The sequence below is a fragment of the Leuciscus leuciscus genome (assembly GCF_965113295.1).
Source record: "Leuciscus leuciscus genome assembly, chromosome: 6".
In the NCBI taxonomy this organism is placed as follows: Eukaryota; Metazoa; Chordata; class Actinopteri; order Cypriniformes; family Leuciscidae; genus Leuciscus; species Leuciscus leuciscus.
The window spans coordinates 1,739,306-1,764,515 of NC_138730.1; the positions used below are offsets into that span (position 1 = coordinate 1,739,306).

Consider the following 25,210-nt stretch of genomic DNA (forward strand, 5'->3'; position numbering starts at 1 on the left):
AGAGAACCGAGGTTACGTTAGTAACCGAGTACGGTTTAACCCGGTGTTTCTGCTGGTTAGATCAGCATTAAACAACTATATCAACTGTTAAATAACAGATATAAGATTAAAATAATATCAGATTTGTCTCATTAAAAAATAAAAATAAAATAAAAAAACAGAGATGAAAATTGACACAAGACATTTAGCCAGCTTTTCCTACTGTTAAATACATGTTCAGTGATTTCTTCCAAAGCTTTCTGAATTTTGGCGCCATGTTTTCTAGTGTTGATATGGAAACTAGTAAACACACTAAGTTTCGTCGTCATGCTGGCATGTGTGGAAGTATTTAAAAACAAAAAGTGTTTTACAACCCCTACTTAGTTAGTTTGTGCCTATTGTACTATTTTTTTTTTATTTTTTTTTTTTAATGGTCATATAATTATTCTTTAATATACGTTTAGTTGTCGTTGTTGTTTTATTAGTGAAGCTAACGGATAAAGTGAGTATATGAGTGTCTGTGAAGCGCGAGCGGTAGGAGGCGCAGGTGTGGCTTCAGGTGTGGCTTCAGAGCTCGCGAGGAGGAGGAGGAGGAGGAGGAGGAGGATGATGATGATGATGATGCTGGAGGAGTTTCATTCATGTGTCACTGCAGCTCTCAGCTCTTCTCACTCACTCCAGCGGGCTCTAACTCAGCGCACTGATGGCCAACGCGGGTCTGCAGCTCCTCGGGTATATCCTGGCCTCTCTGGGTCTCCTGGGTCTCATCGCTTCTACAGCCATGGCTGAGTGGAAGATCTCCTCCTACGCCGGAGACAACATCATCACAGCCCAGGCCATGTACGAGGGGCTCTGGCAGTCCTGCGTGTCCCAGAGCACAGGCCAGCTCCAGTGTAAAGTCTACGACTCCCTGCTGCAGATACCAGGTGCGAGCGCCCGTTCACTCCGTTCCGTTCATCAATGTGTGTGTGTGTGTGTGTGTGTGTGAGCGCTTATTACTGCGCAGGTTTAGACAAGTCTGGCGAATGCCGCGAATTCTTCTTCAGATGTAGATCACTGGAAAACCTCGGGATGTCTGAGTTTAAGACTTTAATCTTGATCTGCTCGAACTGTATTTGTGTAACAATATGCGAAGACAAAAAAAAAAAAAAAAATATATATATATATATATATATATATATATATATTTTTTTTTTATTTTTTATTTTTTTTTAACAAGTTTGTTATGAACAAACGTTCTTCCTGTTACATTTATAGAACGTTCGTTTAAATATGTCTGGTCTTTCATAATATTCTCTAAACGTTAGCACAAAAACATTAAGCTATTTGTATCATTCATGAAACGTTTTTCCAAAACAATTTTAGTTGGATTTTCCCCAACATTTTTTTAATGTTACTTTCAGAACGTTCGAACATTCCATTTGATCATTCTTCAGTCATTGGGATAAATTTACTTTTGAACGTTCTCTGAACGTTCTGAAACAAGTTGCTACATTTAAAAAAGGAACTTAAATCTAAACGATGAATAAATGTTTTTATGCTAGTTTTGAGAACATTATTAAAGACCAGATAACACTGAACGAACGTTCTATTAACATTAACGTCACTTGAATAACGTTTGTTCATAACTTTAGCCTAAGTTCACAGAACTTAAAACATTTTTTATTTAACCCATAAAAATGTATTTTGCTGTAATAAATTAATGTATTTAGGTTGATTCATCAGTATTACAATACAATTTAAAACTATACATTTTACTTGACTAAAAGCTCAACTAAATTTTGTGAATTTAACCAGTGAATGATATAATTTTTAAGTTATCATTTTTGATCAGTGCAGCTATTTTATATATTCAAAAGCAACGTTCCCATAATGTTTGAATAATATTAAAATGGAATGTTCCCTCATCATTCGCATAACCAAGACATTTTGAACATTCAGAGAACATTCAGAAATAACATTCTTAAAAAAAATAAAAAATTATTAGCTGGGCACCAGGAATTTCAGTAAATGTATCAAATGCAGAGTTGGCAAAAATGATTCTCTTTTACACTTCTATTTCTTTTACGTTTTATTTCAGCATAACCAATTCAATAAACTGAAAGCAGTCACATGATGAGAGACTCATTTTCTTACATTTTATAAAGTCACTGTGAAATCAAGATCTTATTTTTTTAACGGAATAGTGTTTCTTGTCAGGTTTAAGTGAACAAGGTTGAAACAATGGTTAAATCAAGGTTATTGTAGTAAAACCATGGTTCATTTGTAGTTACTATGGTTTTACTACAAAACATATTTAAACCATGGTAAATACAAAAAAAAAAACACAGTTACTACAAAAAAACCATGGTTAATTTCCGTAAGGGACTTGCCGTTAGACTAACGGTAACTCTAGGCTTGGAGTCCCTCTTATGACGTCACGCCCAGCCTAGTGGAAGGGAGGGGGAGTGCCACTGTAAAAAGTACCAACTTTTCATATTATATTCAGCATTTTGGTAAAAAAAAACATACAAAACAATGGTGGGCGGTTCTTATCTTTATGTTTAATAAGCACATTGCATTAGCTTCGTGAAAAATGTAACCTGCAATTTACACTTTAAGTGAACAAGCCTGGACTTTTGATGAAGCAGCTGATGTGATGGGATGGGATGTGATGTGATGGGATGGGATGGGATGGGATGGGATGGGATGGGATGGGACGGGATGGGAAGGGACGGGATGGGATGTGATGGAAAGGGACGGGATGCAATGGGATATGATGGGATGGGATGTGATGCGATGCTATTGGATGTGATGGGATGCTATGGGATGGGATGCGATAAGGGATGTGATGGGATGTGATGGCATAGGATGCGATGCTATAGGATGTGATGGGATGCGATTCTATGGGATGGTGTGATGATGTGATGGATGTGCCGATGCGATGCGATGTGCTGATGTAATGGGATGTGATGATGGGATGTGATGATGTGATGTCTCTCGGTTCTCTCTCAGGGGAAGTCCAGGGCACCCGCGCCCTCATGATCCTCGCCACCTTCCTGTGTGGCATCGGCCTGTTGATCGCCGCCGTCGGGATGAAGTGCACAACCTGCCTGTCTGACAACGAAGAGCAGAAGAACAAGGTGGCCGTGGCTGGAGGTGTCCTCTTCATCATCGCAGATATGTTGCTATCATATTGATTACAGAAACCACTCATGTGTGCCATTGCTCAGCTTAACGAGGTCAACAAAGTTACGGAATTATGAAAGGGGTCCTATTTTGGTTTTCCACTTTTCCCACTTTAGTTAGTGTGTAATGTTGCTGTTTGAGCATAAAAAAGATCTACAGGGTTACAGAGCTCAAAGTCCACTCCAAAGGGAGATACTTTATTGAACAGAATCCACTTTCCAAGAACTACAATGAGTGGCTCGTTTGGACTACAACACGATTCTTCCGGATCTTATGAAGTCATAATGTTCCTCATTTAAATAATCCCCACTGAGAAGACCGTGCTATCGCTATGTTGCAGAGACGCTGTTTTTCCCACGTTTCCAAAACTCATTTGTTTGACCTTCCTAAGGCTGACGAACTTAGAGTGGTTACATTTTACTTTAAGCACTGTTCCTGAATGTTATAGCCTCAACGGTTATCTGTGCGCTGCACATTTTACGGAGAACAGCTTGTTTTCTGCTGCTTTTGTAAGATGGTTCACCGCTCCTTAAGAAAGTTATCCATGATTTGATCCATAGTTTTCCGACAAATATGATTAAATGGTGGATAACATCGTATCTATAACGTGCAAGAAAATTACAAAAAATATATTACTCTGAAACGTCCTGTGAAATCAGTGCTTGCAAAGTCCGTGCTTGAAATCTGTTCCGATCCTCTTATTCATTAACATTGTCAGGGTCTGAATCAGCCTCGAAATGGTTTGAAATTGACGCCATCGTTAATTTTTACATCTGAGTAGAGCTTGCAGTTATGAAGGGGCGGGACATTTCCCGAACACGAGCCAAACGCTTCCAATCAATTATTCGAAAATAATGCGTTCAACCAGTCTGGGCCGAGAGGAGATATAATAATGTAAAATATGTGAAAAATAATGCGTTTATTGAACAATCAAGCATGAAAACACATATTCTAGTGCACTTGAAAAACAAAATCCAGACCAGTGTTAATTTCGTTGACGAATAATTTTCGTCATTATTTTCGTCAACGACATTTTTTCACAGACGAAAACGAGACGATAACTAAATAAAAACTAGTTTTGAATGACAAAAACTATGACGAAAATCTATTGACATTTTCGTCAACGAATAAAAACTAGACGAAAATGTTAGATAGTGACGATTTGGGAAGCGATCCAGTCTGATGTCCTGCATTTGTGGTAGATGCGCAGTACTGTAACGTGATCTACCCAGCGGCACACGAGTTTGCATGCGCTGCATGTCTCATAAAACGTTAAAACATGTAAACCGCTGGGAGAATGAGTAGAGCAGACATGAAGATCTGAATAAGAGTGACGACGCAAAAAAAAGAGCTCTATTCGGTACGGTTTTCTGTGCGCACACACCCGACCCGAAGCGTGCAGCCATGCACATAGACACCTAGCCTATACAGCGCGCGAGTACTGAATTGAGCTTTCTTTCGTGTCTGAATGGACAAATACACACAAATATTATGTCTAAATGTCCGTTTTGGAGAGTATTCACGTAAATGATGTCGGTTATGTCTTAAACAGTTGTGAGTGTATCTATGTGCATCAGTGCATTAGATCCGCATGTCATTGGACATGATCCGATGTCTTAAAGTGACAGTGGGTAATAAACCTAATGCGGTCTGTGTCCTTAATATTGTCAAGCAACAAAAAAAACAAAAAAAAAGCAACAAAAGAAAAAGAGAAAAGCATTCACTGCTCGTTAATAGCTTTAATAAGGATTAATTATACTTAATTCATACAAATAAATATGTCTGCTTGAAAGAATAGAGAATGATGTATGCAAGTAGTTATAAAGAATTCATATATCATTTATTGAAAAAAAGACTGTCTTCTACTTTAGGAAAAGTGGTTTTATTTAATTTTAATATATTTTTTAAGTTACAGTAGTTCAATCTGTATCTGTATTGCAGTATGTTTTCTCCGGGGTTTGGAAATTTTTGAGAAATTCTAAATAAATGCATTTAAATTGAAACCCATTATATTTTAGGCGACTAAATCTACTGTAGATTTAGTCGACTAAAATCTTATTGTATTTCGTCGACTAAAACTAGACTAAAACTAAACCAATTCAGATGACTAAAATATGACTAAAACTAAATGGCATTTTAGTCAAAAGACTATGATCCAGACTTCATTAAAGGGCATAATAGGACCCCTTTGAAACAGGAACTCAGCAGCATGTTAATGTCAAACCTCTTCTTATTTCTACAAGGGTTTGTGCTCTTATTGCCACAAGCTGGTATGGAGAAAACATAAGACGGAAGTTCTTCGATCCGTTCACTCCAACAAACGCGAGGTAAGCGTCAGGAGTCCACGAGATGGGCAGCGTTCACTCTTCAAATTATTCTTTAAATGCTTTTAATTTATTACAGCCAAATGTATGAGTTTTTCTCAAGTATTATTGTTTGGTTCAATAATTCGCTTTTTCAGTGTGTGTGGCTTTACGTCGAATATCTTCATTTTTAACACCTCAATAATACACCAGTAAATCCATCCATTATAGTGCATTTTGTTTTTGATGAATTGAATTGTGTCTTGAAGTCATGTGACGTGTGCGGCTCTAAGTGGTCATGTGGTACAGTGGTCAGGCGCTGATGTTGTTGCTGGTGTGCTGACAGGTATGAGTTCGGCAAGGCTCTGTACGTGGGCTGGGGAGCGTCGGCGCTGACCGTCATCGGTGGAAGCATGCTGTGCTGTAACTGTCCCAGCAAAGCCGCTGGGAAAACCTACCCGCCTCCCACACGCGCAGCAGCGCGGCCAGGAGCGGAGCGTGTGTGAATCAGGAACGGCAGAACACACACCTCTGTCTGCTGTATCAACACACACCTCTGTCTGCGTGCCAGTGATGTGCCAATCAGTTTTTGTATGTACTTGTATTACTCTTATGTGTTGTAATACCAAAACTTCTCACGAGGTTTCAAAAGATTTATATCAATGTGTTGCTTCATCAATACTCAATAAAATATTTTAATAAATACATTTTCTGCCCTAATGTTAATTCATTATTCAGTTTATTCTTACCGTAAAGCTGAAGTGTGTAATTTCCACTAGTGTCACCAGAGCTGAAATAATGGATACGCCCCCTGTCTGCCATTGATCAGGAAAACTGATAGCTCCTCTCCTTCTTGCTTTCCCTGGGAATCAAACCCATGACCTTGGCGTTGCAAGCACCAACGCTCTACTGTTAGAGCTACAGGAAAGCTCAAGTAATACGTGTCTGTGATGTGGCTGTTTTCCCTCCATCATAAACGAGTGTGTCTCAGAGCGTCAGACGAAACACAGTAAACGCTGTCATGTTCTCTTGCGTTCGGATGCTGGTGTTCGGGAACACACTCGTGTGTGTGAGACGCTTCTGGAGGGAATTACACCCAATCATTCTGATCACACACTTCGACTCCGGCGTTTCAGAAACACCAAACCAACATCTGAGATGCTGCGATGCCATTGGTCCGCTGGTTACTCCAGTTATCCAATCACAGCTGACGCTGAGGCAAAGTCACATGAGTGTTTTGAGGGATTTTGTAAGTAGTCTACTGTAGGTGAGTTTGATAGAACAAGTGCAGTATTTATTCAATTCCAATGTGAACAGATACAAAATAAACAACTGACTTGACTTGACTGACAATGATTACAGGGACAACACTAGACAAAGTAAAGCCCAATGTATACTTCTGTGTCGAACTCACGCCGTAGCTGTGTCGAAGGCTACATGTGTAATAGCGCCTCAACGCGGACAACGACGCAGAAGTATAAATCAGCCTTAAAGGCAAACATGAGGGCTAAAATACACAAGGACTGATGACTAAACAAGACTCACCTGTGAACAATCAAGACAGTGAACCAATGAAAACAACACAAGAGAAGAAGGACATGACGTGATCACATGAGGACAAGGGAATCACATGACAAACCAGGGAACATGAAACAAAAACTATACATTTGGTAAATGTGTCTCCGTCATAGTTCATTCGCACGACTGCTTATCAGAAGAACTGAGCGCACAAGTCTTTCATGCATATTTTAAGATTTTAATCTTATCTCGACCCTCCATCCAGCGTTTTTTATGTGATATCGCAAAATTCACTGTAAAAAAAATATATGGACGTAAACGCAGCTTGTGTGAGAGTGTCGGGCTGATGGTGACGCTGGAACACACTTCAGCTTTACTCTGTTCTCAGGTGTTGTTGAGCTGATCTATGATGATAGTGGAAGTGCTTTCAGATGAGTTTATCTGCTAAAGATTCGTTCAGCGGGTTGTGCTGTGGAGTGTTTGTCCTCTATCGAGTGTGTGTGTGTGTGTGTGTGTTTGTACATGCTCCGGGTTGAACCTGTGTGGACCTGCAGCACATTCCTCCCTCATTCTCCCCCGGAACAACAGCAGAAGAGAGTCAGGATGGAAACATCTCTCTCCACGGATGAGCTAGTGACTCTGATAATGAGGAGAGGTGTGTGTTTCTCCTCAGGCTACAGATGAGTCTCAGCAAACACACCATCAGACAAGCACACTACACATCACAGTGCAGAATAACACACACACACACACAGAGGTTATGTGGGATTAGATTAGTTTACACTCATTATAATGTGAGTTCAGACGCATTAGTGTGAGATTGAGGATCAGATCTGCCTATTATTATGACCAGACTGGGATTGAATCATAAATTGAATCATCAATTTCCTCTTACACTTCCAGATGAAGTACTTGTAAAATCCGACATGTATATGATGATCTGATCGTATTAGTGTTTGGATTTTGCTTAATGCACTGAAGATGATGAAGCTGCTGTTGGTTTGTGTTTCTCAACCCTCTGGTGGCTGGAAAAGAGAATTAATTAAATAAATGTAGAATTAAAATAAATTATTTTAAAGTAAAAACAATCAGAAACATAACCACAAGTGACGATCATCGGGGTCCGAACACCAGGATCATGTGGAGGGTCACACAGAAAACAGGGGACGCTCTGAAAAAACATTCTTCCAGTAACGTTAATAAAACGTTTATTCAAAGTTATCTGGTCTTTAATAATGTTCTCAAAACATCAGCACAAAAAACATTATTTATATATCGTTCATGGAGCGTTTTTTTGTGAAACTTTTAGTAATGTTTTTAAATGTTGCTTCTTGTTTCAGAACATTCAAAAGTAACATTCCCATAATGTTTGAAGAATGATCAAATGGAATCTTCCCAATGTTCACATAACCAATTCATTTTTATTTTTTTTTACATTTTAAAACACTGCATGTTTTGAATGCTCAGACAACATTCAGGAATAATAATAATAATAATAATAAAAAATAATAATTTATATATATATATATATGAGGAGCTCTTTTCCAAAACGGGATAAATCCATTTCAGTAGTTTTCAGGAAAATTACATTTTTTACCTAGACCCACACATTTTGTGAATATTCAATTTATCCTGTTAAAATGTTTTTATGGCTCAGTCTGAACATGTTGAACAATGATTATTAAATCAAACAACAATATTGTTGATGATAAATTCAAAGTTAATTAATTTATTTTTTCAAAATGCTATAAATCCATCAATGTTTGGAAAAAAATTATGGTTTGTCTTTTAAAAAACAAACAAACAAACAAGAGAACATGCAATATAATCAGGTACTCATAGTATAAATGAATATAAATTAAATAAGTGCAAATGCATGAAATAAATAAAAGCCAAATAAAATAAATAGTAAAATAAACTCCCTCCCCCTTTCAGTATTCTCCTTAGCAGGGGTTAGGAACTGCTTTTGCTTAACATATCACCTTTCACACACACATCTTTCTCTCTCTCTCTCTCTCTCTCTAAATTCAATATGCTTTATTGGCATAAAAAAAAAAATATATATAAATTTTGTATTGCCAAAGCATCAAAACCTCATAGAAAATGTGTGTGCGAGCCCTGCTCTATACCATGTAACAACAACATAATGTCCAATCATATGTAACAACAATCACATCTTTGCACATATCCCTGCACTGTTTACTGGCCGCATTTTGTACTTTTGCACTATCATCACTACACACAATCTACCATAGCACCTTACCATGGTCAGTGTATCAAAGGCCAGTCTATCTATCAGTAGGCTAGTAGAACTATTCAGTACTTTTAATGTCACGTTAGCAGGCTTCTTTACAGGAAAAAATCTTTATCGCGAGGGGGAAACCTTTCTGAAACGAAAGTTGTACTCACAAAACATTTTTATGAAGGTCGCCTTGCAAACGGGCACTTTCTCCGGATGTCTGTTGCACAAAATACTGTACTTAACAGATACATTCCGGTCTTTTTGTTTGTTAATGTCCTGGACTTTCGGACGCTTCCTTGTCACTTGCGTGATGTCCAGGAGATGAAGTATGGCATGGTCAACCTTGTTTTGTTTTTCATAAAAATAGTTGAAATTTACCATCAGATCGTCCGGCGACAGCCTCTCGGCCTGACAGAAACCTTTGGCGGCAGCTTTGTGTTGACATCCCACTGTTGGTATTAACGCGCCACCCGAGTGACGAACCTTCTTTTTTTGTTGTTTTTTGTGATTTTCTTTGTCCAGTCTGCGTTTTCTACCCCCAGGTGTAGGTCTCACTGGCTCATCAAGGCCATCAAAAGTGTTACAGCAGTTTAAAGCACTCATTTTGAGGAATGAATGAACATAAACAAAGTAACAAACCTCTGTTCAGATCGCCGCCTATTTGGATTGCGTAGACCGCTCACCGAATTCTGATTGGTTGAGAGGATATATGCCGTTTAGGCTAAAAATAGGTTTGGCGCTTATCTCGTTTTGGAAAGAAACTGCATCTTGCAGTACATTTTAAACAAGTAAATATAGTGATTTGTCATGAAACGTTGATGGAGCAGTGAATAGGTGCAGTACACAGCAAAATGACATGACAAACTCATTTTTTTTTTAAATGGCGTTTATCCCGTTTTGGAAAAGAGCTCTTCATATATTCGTTCATCTTGAATCTTCAGTGATGGTGTTTGATGAATCATGTCACAGAAACACACACTGCTGTCAGAAGAGACTGATGTTAGACTGAAAGAGAAGCAGTGTGTGTGTTCTGTCTCTGCGTGAGAAATGAACATGTGGTGTGAGAGCGTGAGAACAGTGTGATCGTGGCCAGCCCTGCGCTCACCCATATCACTCGCCATAAAACCCACTGCAGAATTTAGACTGAAGAGATACAACAACAAGGTTAGAATCATTTAATGCATTTCACTGCACACTTAACTAATGTCCAGTGTTGACAAGAGTTTACTGACTGAGTTAAACACTCACAGTCATGTTTATTTCTAGAGCACATATTTTCCCGTACCTGAAAATACTAGTTTCTGTTATTGCATTGGATTAAAATATACACACCCAGAGTCTAACAACTTCCCAAAAATGTTTTGATACTTTCTGTGGTTTTTTTTCCACATTGTAACACTTGTAATGATCCTGGTTAATAATGAACGGCCTACAAAAGATTGCTTATAGATAGATAGATAGATAGATAGATAGATAGATAAATACTTTATTCATCTACTAGGGAAATTCAGGTTTCCAGTAGCAACAGCTAAAAAACAAACAAGACAGACAAGCTGCCGAATTAATAAATACAATTAAATTAAATTAAATGACACCCTGTTCACAGGGATAAATTAAAAAGCCGGATCGCCTGAGGGACAAACGACTTCCTCAGTCTGTCAGTAGAACAGGACAGAGAGAGCATCCTGTCGCTAAAGGTGCTCTTCTGTCTGATGATGATCTTGTGCAGTGGGTGTTGGGCATTGTCCAAGATGGAAAGGAGCTTGCTAAGGGTCCTTCTCTCTGCTACAGATGTTACAGAGTCAAGTTTCACACCCACCACAGAACCAGCCTTCTTCACCAGCTTATCCAGTCGCGTAGCATCCCTTTTTTTAATGCCGCTCCCCCAACATACCACAGCATAAAAAGGACGCTAGCGATGACCGTCTGATAGAACACCTGCAGCAGCTTCTTACAGATATTGAAGGACCCTAGCCTTCTCAGGAAGTAGAGTCGACTCTGTCCCTTCCTGTATAGGGCATCTATGTTTTTGGACCAGTCCAGTCTCTCGTCCAACTGCAGACCTAGGTATTTGTAGGTTTGGACCACCTCAACACGGTCTCCTTCAATAAGCACAGGCTGCAGTTGGGGCCTTGGTCTCCGGAAGTCGACCACCATCTCCTTTGTTTTTGTAGTGTTAAGCTGCAGTTGGTTATAGCTACACCACTTCACAAAGTCCTTAATCAGGGTCCGATACTCACCCTCATCTCCATTCTTAATACACCCCACGATTACAGTGTCATCAGAATACTTCTGCATGTGACACAATTCAGCATTGTACTTAAAATCGGAGGTGTACAAGGTGAACAAGACCGGGGAGAGCACTGTCCCCTGTGGTGCTCCTGTGCTGCTGACTACGGACTCAGAGATGCAGTCCCCCAGTCGAACATACTGTGATCTTTCAGTAAGGTAGTCTGTAATCCAAGTTATTAGTTTTAGGTCCACACCCATCCCCGTCAGTTTGTCCTTCAGCAGAGGGGGCTGGATGGTCTTAAATGCGCAGGAGAAATCGAAAAACATGATTCTCACAGCGCTACCACCCCTATCCAGGTACAAAAAGGACCGATGTAGAAGATAGAGGATGGCGTCATCCACCCCCACCCTCGCTTGATACGCAAACTGTAGAGGGTCAAGCGCGTGGCTGACCTGTGGTCTGAGGTGGTGTAACAGCAGCCGCTCCATGGTCTTCATGACATGTGATGTCAGGGCAACTGGCCTAAAATCATTCGGCTCCTTAGGGTTTGGCCTTTTCGGTACAGACACAATACAGGACGTCTTCCACATCTCAGGAACCTTCCCTAAACGTAGACTCATATTGAAGATATACTGTAAAGGGTCGCCAAGCTCTATGGCACAGCTTTTAGGCAGTTTTGGACTTACTTTGTCTGGGCCAGCCGCTTTACTGGGATGGAGCCTTCTCAATTCCCCACTCACCTGGGCTGCTGTAATGATGGGTAATGGAAGTGGGATATTAATCTCGCATCCAGTGCTGTTAGTGTTACTGCAGGGGGTAGGGGAATACAATGCGGGAATGGCAACAGTACAGGCCCCAGTAGCAGCAGCATCAGGGTGGACAGGGCAATCAAACCTATTAAAGAAGTATTATAAATAAGTATTATAAATCTCTCATTATGCTACATCACCAAAGATTGGATTCAATCTTTTTGTTAACTTGTTTTCTTTCAATTAGGACAGGTTTTGTCCTACTCACACACACAGTTGTATTTGTATACCTCTGTAACCTCCAAATCATTCACATAATCTGTTACGATCATAAATTGTCCTTACCTGCAGGTTAAAGATGCTAGATGTTGTTTCAGGTCCTCACCGGTGTCCTTTAACCAGCTCAGTCCTAGTATCAATATCTAAACTACAACAAAAACATATTTCTTTAAAACATTTTTTTTTTAAATCACTCTGACACTTGTCTTGAAAGTTTTACAAATCACCAAAGGATGGCTTCGTTTTACTTAAGAAAAATTCAGAATAATACAAAGACAATAATTCAAAAAGGAAAAAATAACAGAGAGCGTGTCTTCACCTGAATTGTGGCCCCAGAAACAGAAAACAACACCTTTATTCTGTCCCGTCATCTTAAGAGTTTGGGGCTGTCATTACAATGCAGCAATTACTTACAAGGTGAACAACTGGCCTTGGAAATATCCTCTGGTAAGGCAAGATTGCAAGAAGCACACATACACACATCTTCTTTTCTGCAGCTTACGCTTGAAAGCGTAATATACATCTGACTGTTCACTCACAGCTGTTACAACCACATCCTAGTTCATTCGGCTCTCGCCGCCCTCTCTAAGGTCAGAGGACACAAGTCTTTTTAAAACAATGGCAAAGGTCAGAGAAGCAGTCTGAGCTGTTAATTCTAAGAAATTAGAAAACCACCATCACATGGACTTTTCTGGTGTGGTCTTTCTGGAGTCGTTCGACTAAAAGATTGTCCATAAATATTTAATTTTTTATCTGAGACATGTAAAAAGTAATTTAGGAGAGATCTCAGTCCAGGACATTTATCAGAAGAATTCAAGTTCACTTCTTCTGGGCCTTCTCCCAACATGACAACACACACACACACACACACACACACACACACACACACACACACACACACACACACACACACACACACACACACACACACACACACACACACACACACACACACACACACACACACACACACATGCACGCACTCGTAAAGACAAACAAACTATTTTGAGTATTACAGGCTTTCTTTTTCACAGAGATGAACTTTATGCCAATGACTAATTAAAACACACAACTGGAAGTTGAAGTACATGGCTTTGACCCTTAACACAATAATTTACAGTATTAATTAATACTATGTTATTAAGGAATTAATACATGATGACATTAATCTATTAATCATATATAATGTTTATTAGCAGCAGATGCAGTAGTCATTAATGAATGGTCTAGTTCTTCATGATTATCTGTGCATTAGTTAAGTATGAATTAACAAATATAATTTAATATAATTCTCCATCATAAACACTCCTCTTCAGCTCGCCTGTCATCTGACGCCTTTAACCAAAGCTTTTCTGGCTTTCTTTTCTTGCATCACTCCAGATATAACAATGATTTTCTCGTCAGCTAATTACTTTAAATCTGTAAACATGATGGAAGTATTGGAGCTGAATGATTGTGAACACAAGAGGGCAGCAGAGCAACACTCGCTGCTGATTAAAACCTTCTTTCAATTCTGTTCAGAACAATAACAGTTCAACAAAAAGTACAAACAACAATCAACTAAATATAAGAAAATATCAGATATATCATCAGTCCGATGCTTGTTTCAAGCGGTGATTCAGATGATTCAATATGCTTTCAAATATAGTCCAGTGTGAGTTAAACAGTGTGAAATACTTGATTACTGTAGCCTACTTTAATATTATTTTACGGGATTTGTACTTTACTCAAGTGAAATTTAGACTGAATAATAGTACTTTAACTTACATTTCAGAAGCAAAAAAAAAACAGTAGCCTACACTTTACTCGTACTTTCTCCTCCTACACATGTACTTTGATTTGAGAGTGCTGTGGTGTTCAGAGGTTTACAGTCACGTCTTTATCACCCAACCAGGTTTTTTGGGACATTTAGCCTGAGCAAAATACAGCAAATCAGTGTTTATGAAGAACCTCAAATAACCAGGGGTTAGAGGGAGTAGTGTGTGCAGGCCTGGAGGAGAGAGGGCAGATAATGTCTAGAGAAGAGATTAGAGTGGAGCATAAGGTGTCCGTTGCGGTATTCAGATCCAGAGATGAGAGTTGTGAGGGTGAGGGAAGAGAGGATGACACGACAGAGGAAAGATGCGCGGGAGAAAGTGAGCGCAGGTTTCGTCTGAAAGTGACTGGTGGGGGTGGGGGGGTGCAGGGGTGCAGGGGTAGAGAGTTGTAGATTGAAAGTAATGAGGAAATGATCTGAAACATGAGGCTAGGAGAGAGATGAAGTCTGTTGCATATGTTACACATATAGAAAGGAGCAGGCGTCATTTCTGGTGCAACACATTTAATAGGAAATATTGCATGCAAACCTGCAAGACAGATATGACAATATAGGACTATTATCAATCCCTCACAAACTACATTTCCCATTACTCACTGCCCGGACTCATCATCACTGATTGCATTCACCTGTGTCTCATCACCCTGTTAGTCTCAGCCTATTTATACCATGTTCACTCATTCTCTCACTGTGAAGTTTTGTGTGTTGTTGCACTGCATTTCTGAGTGTTTAACCTGGTTTCATGTCTCTTGGTTTTTGGATTTTTTGCCTGTTCCGTGGATTACTCTTTTGCCTCTGACCCCTGCCTGTTTTGTTTGTTTGTTTGTTTGTTTGGACTAGTGATGGCCAAATGAAGCGTTTCGAAGCATTATTGCTTTCTGATACAATTGTGTCGAAAATGGTTCATTACTCGAAGCTTCATTCATATAGAAATTGCAGCACCATCTCCTGGTGAAGTAAATGTAATGCAACAAAGCTGACAACCATAAAATGCAAGTAGGCTTATATGTTAAAGCCCCGTTTATTACGTGTTTACCGAGGCGATCAAAGCTGAAACAGTGTTAGTGCTGTGAAACTCATTTATGTAGGTGAATTTTACAGATACTGATGAATTTCATGTGTTCACCTTGATAATAAAACATTAAGCATGATGTGTGTTTGTAATTATTTCTTTAGACAAGGACAGAAGATCAGACCAGCTTAAAAAAAAGTTGGAAACCATCACAGAAATTCTAATGGTTTCTATTAAAATACCAATAGGAACCATTGGCTTTTACCATTTAAACCACTGCAGAATTCTTTTTTGTAGTGTGTTTGGGACATATTCCATTAGGATTTAATGCCTCCACCAATAGAACCAAACACATATCAGTAGAGACTCACAGAGACCACTATAATTCCCATTACAACCAATACAATTCCCATGAAAACCATTAAATCCAATAGAATTTCTGTAATGGTTTCTATAGTTTTTTTTTAGCAGGGCAGTATCATGTGCGAAAGCTTTATCTTGTTTAGCTGTGGGAAGCAGAACTCTATAACTTGTTAACTGGTGGGACTGATATTTTTGAATGCTGAAAAGGATGTGCTTGTGTAACTGGTTGTACTGGTATAATGTAGCTTTGATGCATGTTTTTATGTAACAATGTTCATATGTTCTCTAATTAATAAAAAAAAAAAAAAAAAAAAAAAAAAAAACAGCCGCCAGGTTTCAAACCTGTCAACACTGGATTGGGCTGTCAAAGCAGTCAGGTGCTTCACTACAGGAGTGAACCAGTGTGTTTGCTTCAGAAGTCATTTTCACGTGACTAGTGACGTAATGATACAAGCTCCGAAGCAGTGGTTCATTGCAAGGACCGTTCGAGTTTGAAGCAAGCTTCGGAGCGTCGGTGTCAGACGTAACATCACTAGTTTGGACCACCTACCTGTGTTTTGACCTATTGCCTATATATTGGATTACGTGTCTGGATTGCCCCTTAATAATACCTGTTTGTACATCACACATGGGAAGAAACCGGCCCCAACATGAGATTGTAGAGTTTTGTGAATGTGTTGGGCGTTGCCCAGCCCGCAGATCTGCAGACGTGTGACAGAGAAACACCACACGCTAACGCTCGGGAGGAACACTCCTTGTAGAGTGAGCCCTCACCTCAAGGGGACACGGCACACCTTGGGACTGATACGCCAAGATGATGGCATCCACTATCCAGTGGCCAACCTCTGTTTGGAGACAGCTTTTTCCTTCTGCTGATCTCCAAAGCAAACGAAGATCTGTTCAGAACTTCTGAAGCTACTGTATGTGTGCCGTCCACATAAACGCAAAAAAGGCAGTGCATGAACAGGACACTGCAACACAAGGTCTGGGTCTCTGGGTCTACCTCCTCCATGGGTGGCGCTTGCAAGTTCACCACCTGGTCTAGGAAGGGGGTTGTGAGAACTTTGGGCACATATCCGGGTCGGGGTCTCAGAATTTTGTGCGAGTCAGCCGGTCCAAATTCCAGGCATGTTTCGCTGACTGAAAATGACTACAGGACCCACACCCTCTTGGTACATGTGATCGCAGTCAGGAGTGCTGTCTTGAGACCCGGTCTTAAATTTAGAGAGATTTCTGGGTTAGTTAGTTTTTGGTTTTGTTTATTTTGGCCATGCTCTCCCCTAAAGCTATTGTTCCTATTTTCATTATTAGGGCCCAAGCCCTGAAAGGGCGAAGGCCCTATTGTTTTCGGTAGGATTATTTATTATTATTATTATTATTATTATTATTTTGTCAACCTTTCGGGCACTTTTGGGGCCCTTAACATGCTCAAAAACTCTTGAAACTTTGCACACGGGTCAGAACCCGCGGCCATCAGGGCCGGACTGAAGCTGGTACCCGGGCGTGGCAGGGGGGCTCAACAGCGCCCCCTTGAACACGTTCTGAAAACTTGGTCCATAGATCAAACACGCTTGCATGAATTAATATGAAACTCGGTACACAGATAGATCTCTTCGGGCCGAACAACTTCCGCACTCTAAGTTATTAGCTCCGCCCAACAGGAAGTCGGCTATTATGGGTTGTTTGAAAAACGCATGCCGTGGAATTTGATGTACGCATCCTAGAGAATTCATCCAATCGCCTCCAAACTCGGTCAGCATGAAGTCAAGACATTGAGGATGCTAAATTGCGGACGGATTTTTGATATCTCTAACGCTTTGGCCGTGGCGAGGAAACAAATTTTTGGCGAGAAAAGAAAAACACGAAGTGTTATAACTTCTGCACACATTAACTGATCTTGATGAAACTTCAGCAGTGTGTTCGTTGTCAGAGGCCGATCAGATGGATGTGACTATTGTGAGTCAAAGTTATAGCGCCACCAACTGGCTGCAGGAAGTTTGTCACTTTAAAAATGCTTTGAAATCACTCTCTTATTTTTACCCGATTTGCTTCAAACTTTGTGTATAATGTAGACACACAGCAGATGTAGACCTGTGAAAGGATTATTGATATCTTAGATACTGTTGCCATGGCAATGCATCAAACTTTAATATTCTTTTTTGATGCTTTTGAGACTCTTAGCATGCTTGAAATTGCATGAAACTCGACAGACACATCACATTTATTAGCCAGTAGACATGTGCAAAGTTTCAGAAACGGGCGTGCTGGAATGGCTCAGTAGCGCCACCTTTTGACCAAAGTGGGGGGTTAGATTCATCTACAGCAACAAAACTTGCTATGTATATTGTTCTCATCAAGTTTGGAGAACGCTTGCTCTGGAATTTGAAATAATCCTCCTAGGCAATGTTTTCAATAGGGGGAAAAAAATATATACATATATTTATATATATATATATTTTTTTTTTTTTTTAAGTGACAAGACAGAGAATATTACTTATCTGAGATATATATATATATATATATATATATATATATATATATATAAATATAGCTGCGAGCAGCGATGGAGGGCACAAGCCGGTGACACCGCCACCCTGGTGCCTTTAGTGTAACTAAAGGCACCAGGGTGGCGGTGCCACCGGCTTGGGCCCGCAATCGCTGCTCGCAGCTATATTTATATTTAATATTTTTTTTATATTTCTAGTTTAGTTATTGTTGCCTTTGTGCCTTTTTTACCCATTATAACAGAAAATTAAAAGTTAATATTGGTGGAATTGGTGGTTGTGTTGTTGATTCTGGGACAGAAGGTTGAAATCCTCGTTCTCTCCTTGGTTTTCTTTTTCTTTCTTTTTTTTTGTGTAAAATGTAATTCTTTACTTTGTTACCTCCTGGTTGTAAATATCCAAATAAGCCTCTCTTTTTTGATTCAGAAACATACAATACAACATGCAATGCTGTAGTAATTTATTGATGTAGAAAGCATAAGAGATAAACAAAGATGTATTTGGATCAAACTGGGGTTAAGAGTCAGGTGCATTTTAAAAACCATTTCAAACCTTTACTGAATGTGCACTGAAACGTATCTTTTATCTTAAGGATAAAATTTGCATAGATAAAATGAAAACAATGAAAAAAGTGCAATATTAGTATTGCTCAGAAAAAAAACGTAGTTTGGTATTTTGCTTGTAGGATCAGTGGACTGTGGCGTAACATCCTCTCATTCCACTTAATCTGCCAATGAAATCAGAAAACATTTATTAAGGCAAAATACACATAATATAAATAGTGCAAATGTCTACACACCAGCTCTCTCTCCTTTTATTGCTCACCTGAAAACACCTCAACCTCACACAGATGGAGATATTCATTGCGCCCAGGTATAATAATGTTGACATATTGCCCCTTAATAGGCTTAAACTCAAATGTTTTTGTCTCTCCAAGAGGGATGGACACAACAGTCGCAGCCCTGTGAAGACACAGACACACAGAGGAATAGAGAGGGGCGTATCAAAACGGCATGAAGCATATTAAATATACTTCAGTCAAAGACAAGTTTGAATTAAAAGGATTTATTCAAAGTAATGTTATCTTATTTACTAATTTTCAAACCATTTGTGAAAGTATTAAGAGAGAGACAATACTTACAGCTCATTATTGTTGCCATTATTTTCCAGGCTGTTGCCGATACGGATCTGAGCACCATTTATCCTCGTTGCAGGAGCATCTGCAAGATTAGTGATGCTAACCCTGGTTACCTTGTATTTCTCCCCCAAGTCAACTCTCCACCAGGGGTCCCTGTCCGCATTAGTGTGACTGCATGACCCAAGACTGTACAGTGAATTGCTGTTGCCATCGACAGCCCTTTGAGCTCCTGCTCCACCGTATATGGAAGACTGGACAGCTGTGGCTCCAAGAGCAAGATTCCCTGTTTAACATCAAATATTAATCAATAATTTTTTTTTTTTTACTTAATATATTCTCAATATAAATGGGCAAAATAACGCTAAGCTATGTAATCCAGATTATTATTACACGGCTCTCTGGAATAGTTTATTCTGATTGTTCAGTCGCGACATTCCGAGGTCTGATATTCCCAGATAACGACCGTCATCAACAGCAACGCTGGATAACACCGGGTTTCTGGAGCCGGCCTGTCTTTGAGGTTTCTTGTATCAAACGGCGAACCCGCTCTCTCTCGTTTCATACAGTTCATATAGTTATAGATATTGATTGTATTCAATTACCAAGATTGCATTGAAGTATTTTTAGTATTAAGAGTACAGTAGTGTTCGTCTTGTTGACCGAATGACTGTGCTTGTACACTGTAATGGATTCTAAGATAATAAACAGGTACGAATTTTAAACGGTTTCATCACAAATCAATATGTACATGTAATAATTTATTTGGTGTACATGACTGTACATTATCCCTTAAATGTTTTTTCTTGCAAGTAATTTTTTTTTTTTCTTCACGGAAACTTTAAGTTTATTACAAGCGATAAAATATTTCAGCTCAAAGTAATATTTTCTCAAGTCAAGTCACCTTCATTTATATAGCACTTAACAACAATATAGATTGTTTCAAAGCAGCTTTACAATGATAATAGGAAATTTAAGTAACGTATTGCGTGTTTAGTCTATAGGTATGCGCATCTAATGTATATGTGCGCAGGCGTGTAGTCCTTTACAAACCAACCCTCAAGAAACGACTTGTCTGGCCTTCATTTATTAATTTATAAACTAATTAATACTTTAATTTAGCCATAATAATAAGCTGGAGTCCTGATCATCCTGTCAGGGTTTATTTTGCTATAACAACCGTCTTGATATTATCCCTTATTGGTTAACAAAAATCAAGAAGAATATTATACATGTGTTATCGACAACATTGAAAGTAATGAAGAACACTCACTTGGACCACAAATGTACGATGGTGTGTCACTTACTGTTAACAAAATAATAACAGTTACACACACATTAATAAGTACATGAACAAATTTGATCACAGAGTCTTCTTCTCTCTGTCCCTTACCTGCAAACACCTCGACTTCACACAGAGTGAGGATTTCATCATTCCCAGGTAAAAAAATGTTGACATATCGGCCATTAACAGACTCAAATGAAAATGTTTGTGTGCCATTAGGAGCAGTGAGAATAGTTGCAACCCTGCAAATACATGAACAGTGTTAAAATGAAAACCAGAAGAATTTTCTAACAAATTCAATTCAGCTGTATTGAAATCAAATGGTTTTGTATAGCACTGCTACAAGATACAATGGTCTAAATTTACAAATGTTAATCACAATCTGAATAAAATGTTGAAGTAAAGTACATCTCCATGGCTGTGGCTCGATGAGTGGATGGTGTGTGGAAGATCTACAATTTTGCCTCCTGTTTTATTAAACCAGATTGAACATCATAAACATGGGAAGATGATAGAACAACTGAAACATTTCTTACAGCTCATTGTTGTTTCCGTTGTTGTCCAGCTTGTTACCAATACGAATCTGAGCTCCTCTAAGCCGCTCTTGGCAACAGTCTCCACGATTAGTGATGGTAACGTTGCTTACAGTATAGACATTTCCCAGGTCAACTCTCCACCATGGATTAAACTCAGTTTTAGTGACAGTGCATGACTCCTTCTTGTAATCTGAGTCTCTGTTTCCATCGACTGCATTTTGAGCATCTCCCTGTGGGTGGCCTAAGGAGGACTGCACAGCCATGCCATTAAGAGCAAGATTCCCTGTTCAAGACGATATGAAATAAAAAAATAAAAAAAATAAAAGAAGGATAAGACAGGTTCAAAGCATTACAAATACATTTAAATAAAACACATTTTCATTTACCATATATCAGGGTATAAATTTAATAAATCAATCTGGTCAAAATATAATACACAATGGTTAGAGATTTTTACTAGTATTCTAAACGTACCTTTGGAATCAGCGACGCACATCCCAGTAAAAAGTGTTAGAAACAAAACCACACGCATGGCCATCCTGATATAAGACATGACATAACACATCTCATATCAGCATATGAAGGAATCATTCTCAATTTCTCATTAAAAATGTTTTACTTTGCTTTACCATCATTACAAGTGTGCCATATTTCATAATTTTCCTATTTACAGTTCAAATGGCTGCCATTGACTCCCATTAGGGAAAAAATAATAATAAGAAAACTAATGGATTCCAATTATAATGTTATCCCGGTGTAGAGAGTGCATAAACCTTCAACTCACCTGGAATTCATCAATGTCTCAACCTCACAGAAGACCTTCACGATTCAGCAGTTATCTGCTTTTAAACAAAATATTACCTTTTTATATAAACAACAAATAGCATTATTAATATTTTTTTATAAACAATTGCTATATTTATATATTTATTTTTTTATCCAATATATTAGTCATGAGCAATATTATGCCGTCAAAACATTTCAAACCAAAAACGTGCTATTAAACATAGATATGAATACTGATACGAACCAGCAGTCTGAAGATGGTCTAGTTGAATAATATTGAGCTCAGAAATTATGCTCTATTTATTGTTGAATTAAGGCCCTCCCAACCAAATAAATTAATCTGATATCTGTAAAATAAACATCACATGGATCCATGACGAAAGAGTCCCCATTTTAATAAGCTGTAACCCTAACCTTTACATGTCCTCCTACAATATTAGTCTTGGTTAAACACGGAGATGATCACATCATAATTGTCTATAATCAAACCCTCTCTATGTTTTCACAAAGGAATTATATAATTTTTTTAAGGGGGGGATAATTAATAACCTTAATTACACACTTTTGTGATTTATTTTCTCCATTAAATAGAAAGACTTAATATATGCGAACAAAGTTAACTTTATATTATGAGACACACAAACACATTATTCCATTATTGCATCTGCAGAAAGTGTCCGTTACACATTCCCTGTGTGTTATATCAATATTTATGTCGACTGTCGGACTTCTTGTCTAATGGATAGATTTCCTCTATTGTACTTTCACTATTTTCCCATCTTTTACCATATATTAACCTTAACACAACAAACTAACACAAACGCTTGTGCTTTCTGTTTTTTGCACAATGATAAATTGCATTTTAAGTAATTACAAAAAAAAAATCCAGAGAATTTTTTCACTGTATTGTGCATCTAAGCAAACGAGTTATAAGGTAAATTATTATCACCTGGTAATTGTATGATTTAAATTACTTTATTGCAATTAACGTTGAGTTGTATTCAGGTACGTTTCAACAGTATTTACTGATCCGTATAATAATATTGTTTGGAATTAAAAAAAAAGAACAACTGAAACACTTTTCCTGGCATACAAGACAGAAACATGATTAATATGTTGTTTTGTAGATTTCCCATATCAATATAAAAAGGGTGTGCTCAGTGTAAACAGTTTTCATTTGCATTTGTCCAGTTAGGTACTTTTTGGTTGTGTTTAACAAGGAAGAACCATGTAGAACTCAGTAAATATAACACAGTGTAAATAGAAACTAGTTTCACTAAGTATTTACACTGTTTAAATAGCAATATGTATTTACACTATGTAAACTGTTTTATGGTGCATATTTTTAAACACCTTTTACCTTATTTTGATTATTCTCAGGTTAGGTAAAGTAAGTCAAATCTATTCTAAATCATAAGCACCTGAATTTTAATACTTCTCCTCGGTCTGTTCAACTCACTTTTGTAGAAATCCAAGACTTTTGGCAGGCGAGCTTCTTAGTTTCAATTAAATATAGTTTTATTATTTACAGGTCAACTAGTTTACATATAAAGTACTAATATATAAAAAAACAAGACAAAACAACATGAAAACCTTCTCAGAGGAATCCACCAGGCAGGGTAGATCCTAAAACCAAGTCCGGCTGGGCCAGTAAGGCGAAACCATCAAGACCTGCTCCTCTTCCTCCCTGATCTTGCACATTGTTTGTGCAAGTAGGCTCACTGGGGGAACGCATATTTGCGTAGGCCCCGGGGCCAACTGTGTGCCAGTGCATCCATGCCGAGAGTCTCCTCGGTCAGGGAATAAAACATTTTATCTCAACTCCAGATACCTGGGGATGGAGTCTCCATTCTGCCAGGAGCGTGAGCTGTCGTGAGAGTGTGTCAGCCTAGTCTCAGCCCACGGACACACACACTTTTTTTCTGGAAACACTTCAGGAGTTTCAAAGTCGCGATCTGATTAGTTGAATTCTACAGGATGTCCAGTAGATGTGTGTGTCGCGTCCTTTAACCTTTAACGGTCCGCCTGGAAACAAATGCTGTGACGCCAAAACCCCTCGTGGAAGAAAGTCTTGTGTTTACAACTGTGACACTGAGCGCTTACCAGGATCAACTAAACGCTGGATTTTCAAAAGTATGTGAAGTTCGCGGCTCCATTGTTGCAGTAAACTTGCATAACGTTCTTGAATTAATCATTTATTAGATGCACACCGGTCTGTTATTGTAGCGACATCAACCTTATATTGTCAAACTGTGATTCAATTAAAATTGTAAAATAGAAATGAATTTATGGTGTTTTTGAGTTGGGATAACCTGAACCATTTTTGTTGACAGCTGAACCTGGACAGTGGATTTCCCAGCATGCTCCGCATGAGATTGGATTGGGATGCTAAACTCAAAACATCCTCCAATTACATTCATGCATGTCCTACACATTATATTATGATATTACAAAGCAAGGTGAATTTTCTATACAAAAAACTTGTATACATGTTGTACAATTTAACAGGATTTGAGTTGAATCCAGGCAAATTTCTGTAGTATTCACAGATCAATGTAATAATAGTCATGCTATCATTGGAATTAAAAAATAATGATACCATTATGGTCTTCTATCAAAACACTTTTCCTGGCATGCAAGAACAAACATGATACGAATGTTGTGTAGTTTTGTCATGTCAGTATGAAAAGTATGTGTGCTTTATGTAAACAGTACTCTTTCATTTGTGCAGTTAGGTACTTTTTGTGGAGTGCAGCTGAACTGTGGTGTGTGTACTGCAAATACAGACGAGTATCATCCATTCTGTCACCTTTCGGTTTTCCTCCGTGCACTGTCTGTCACGTGGTCTGATTTATGATGATTTTTTATCTCTGCTGCAATGCGGTCGTGTTCCCCTCTTGTCCCAAACGTATATGCGTATAACATGATGTAAATAGGTAGTTTACATGATAAAAAAAAAAAGAATCTTAATATTTGGATATAACTCTAGTTTTAATAATTTAAACAGGCCTTTGAATTTTGGGGGAAAAGTCCTGGCAATGTGTTTTCATGCATTTTTTTTTATTTATTTTTTTCACAGCATTGATGTGAGCTATAGGTGATGAGACCGTTCACTCATCTGTATGTTTATTAATGTTTATTTTTTTATTTTTTTATTTATATTAATATGAAATAACATTGACTGTGCTTTTAGTTTTATTAGTGAATTTCTGTCTTCTGAGAAATACTTGTCAGCACAAGACACTTAAAACACAATACATTTTTTTTATTAAAATGAGCAATTGCAACACTTGATTTTATAG

The 25,210-nt window shown here is 38.4% G+C and overlaps 2 protein-coding genes and 1 long non-coding RNA gene across 4 annotated transcripts in view; 2 read left to right on the plus strand and 1 right to left on the minus strand.

The window, feature by feature from the left end:
• LOC309502108 overlaps positions 1 to 15,438 on the plus strand; it is a 105,018-nt gene extending 89,580 nt beyond the window's left edge. The window contains exon 2 of the long non-coding RNA XR_014207162.1: positions 15,128 to 15,438. This is a non-coding gene — a long non-coding RNA (uncharacterized lncRNA). The remainder of the gene's footprint in view (positions 1 to 15,127) is intronic.
• Positions 635 to 6,157, plus strand: cldn1 (claudin 1). The gene is made up of 4 exons (XM_082174340.1): positions 635 to 905; positions 2,974 to 3,138; positions 5,390 to 5,474; positions 5,797 to 6,157. The coding sequence occupies exons 1-4, from the start codon at positions 683 to 685 to the stop codon at positions 5,954 to 5,956; spliced, it is 633 nt and encodes a 210-aa protein (XP_082030466.1). The 5' UTR covers positions 635 to 682; the 3' UTR covers positions 5,957 to 6,157.
• A 3,174-nt stretch (positions 15,439 to 18,612) lies between the features above and the next one.
• Positions 18,613 to 22,171, minus strand: LOC309501990 (uncharacterized protein). 2 transcript variants are annotated; one of them, XM_082174301.1, is made up of 9 exons: positions 22,153 to 22,171; positions 21,907 to 21,961; positions 21,597 to 21,661; positions 21,123 to 21,405; positions 20,695 to 20,828; positions 20,575 to 20,607; positions 19,308 to 19,587; positions 18,992 to 19,128; positions 18,613 to 18,893 (listed from the first exon to the last, which is right to left on the minus strand). In XM_082174301.1, exons 2-9 carry the CDS (start codon positions 21,915 to 21,917, stop codon positions 18,889 to 18,891), a joined length of 948 nt encoding a protein of 315 aa, XP_082030427.1. In that variant the 5' UTR covers positions 21,918 to 21,961; positions 22,153 to 22,171; the 3' UTR covers positions 18,613 to 18,888. The 2 variants fall into 2 exon arrangements, with proteins under 2 accessions (XP_082030427.1, XP_082030426.1); XM_082174300.1 differs by having other exon boundaries at positions 21,907 to 21,964; positions 22,153 to 22,168.
• Positions 22,172 to 25,210: the final 3,039 nt, after the last annotated feature.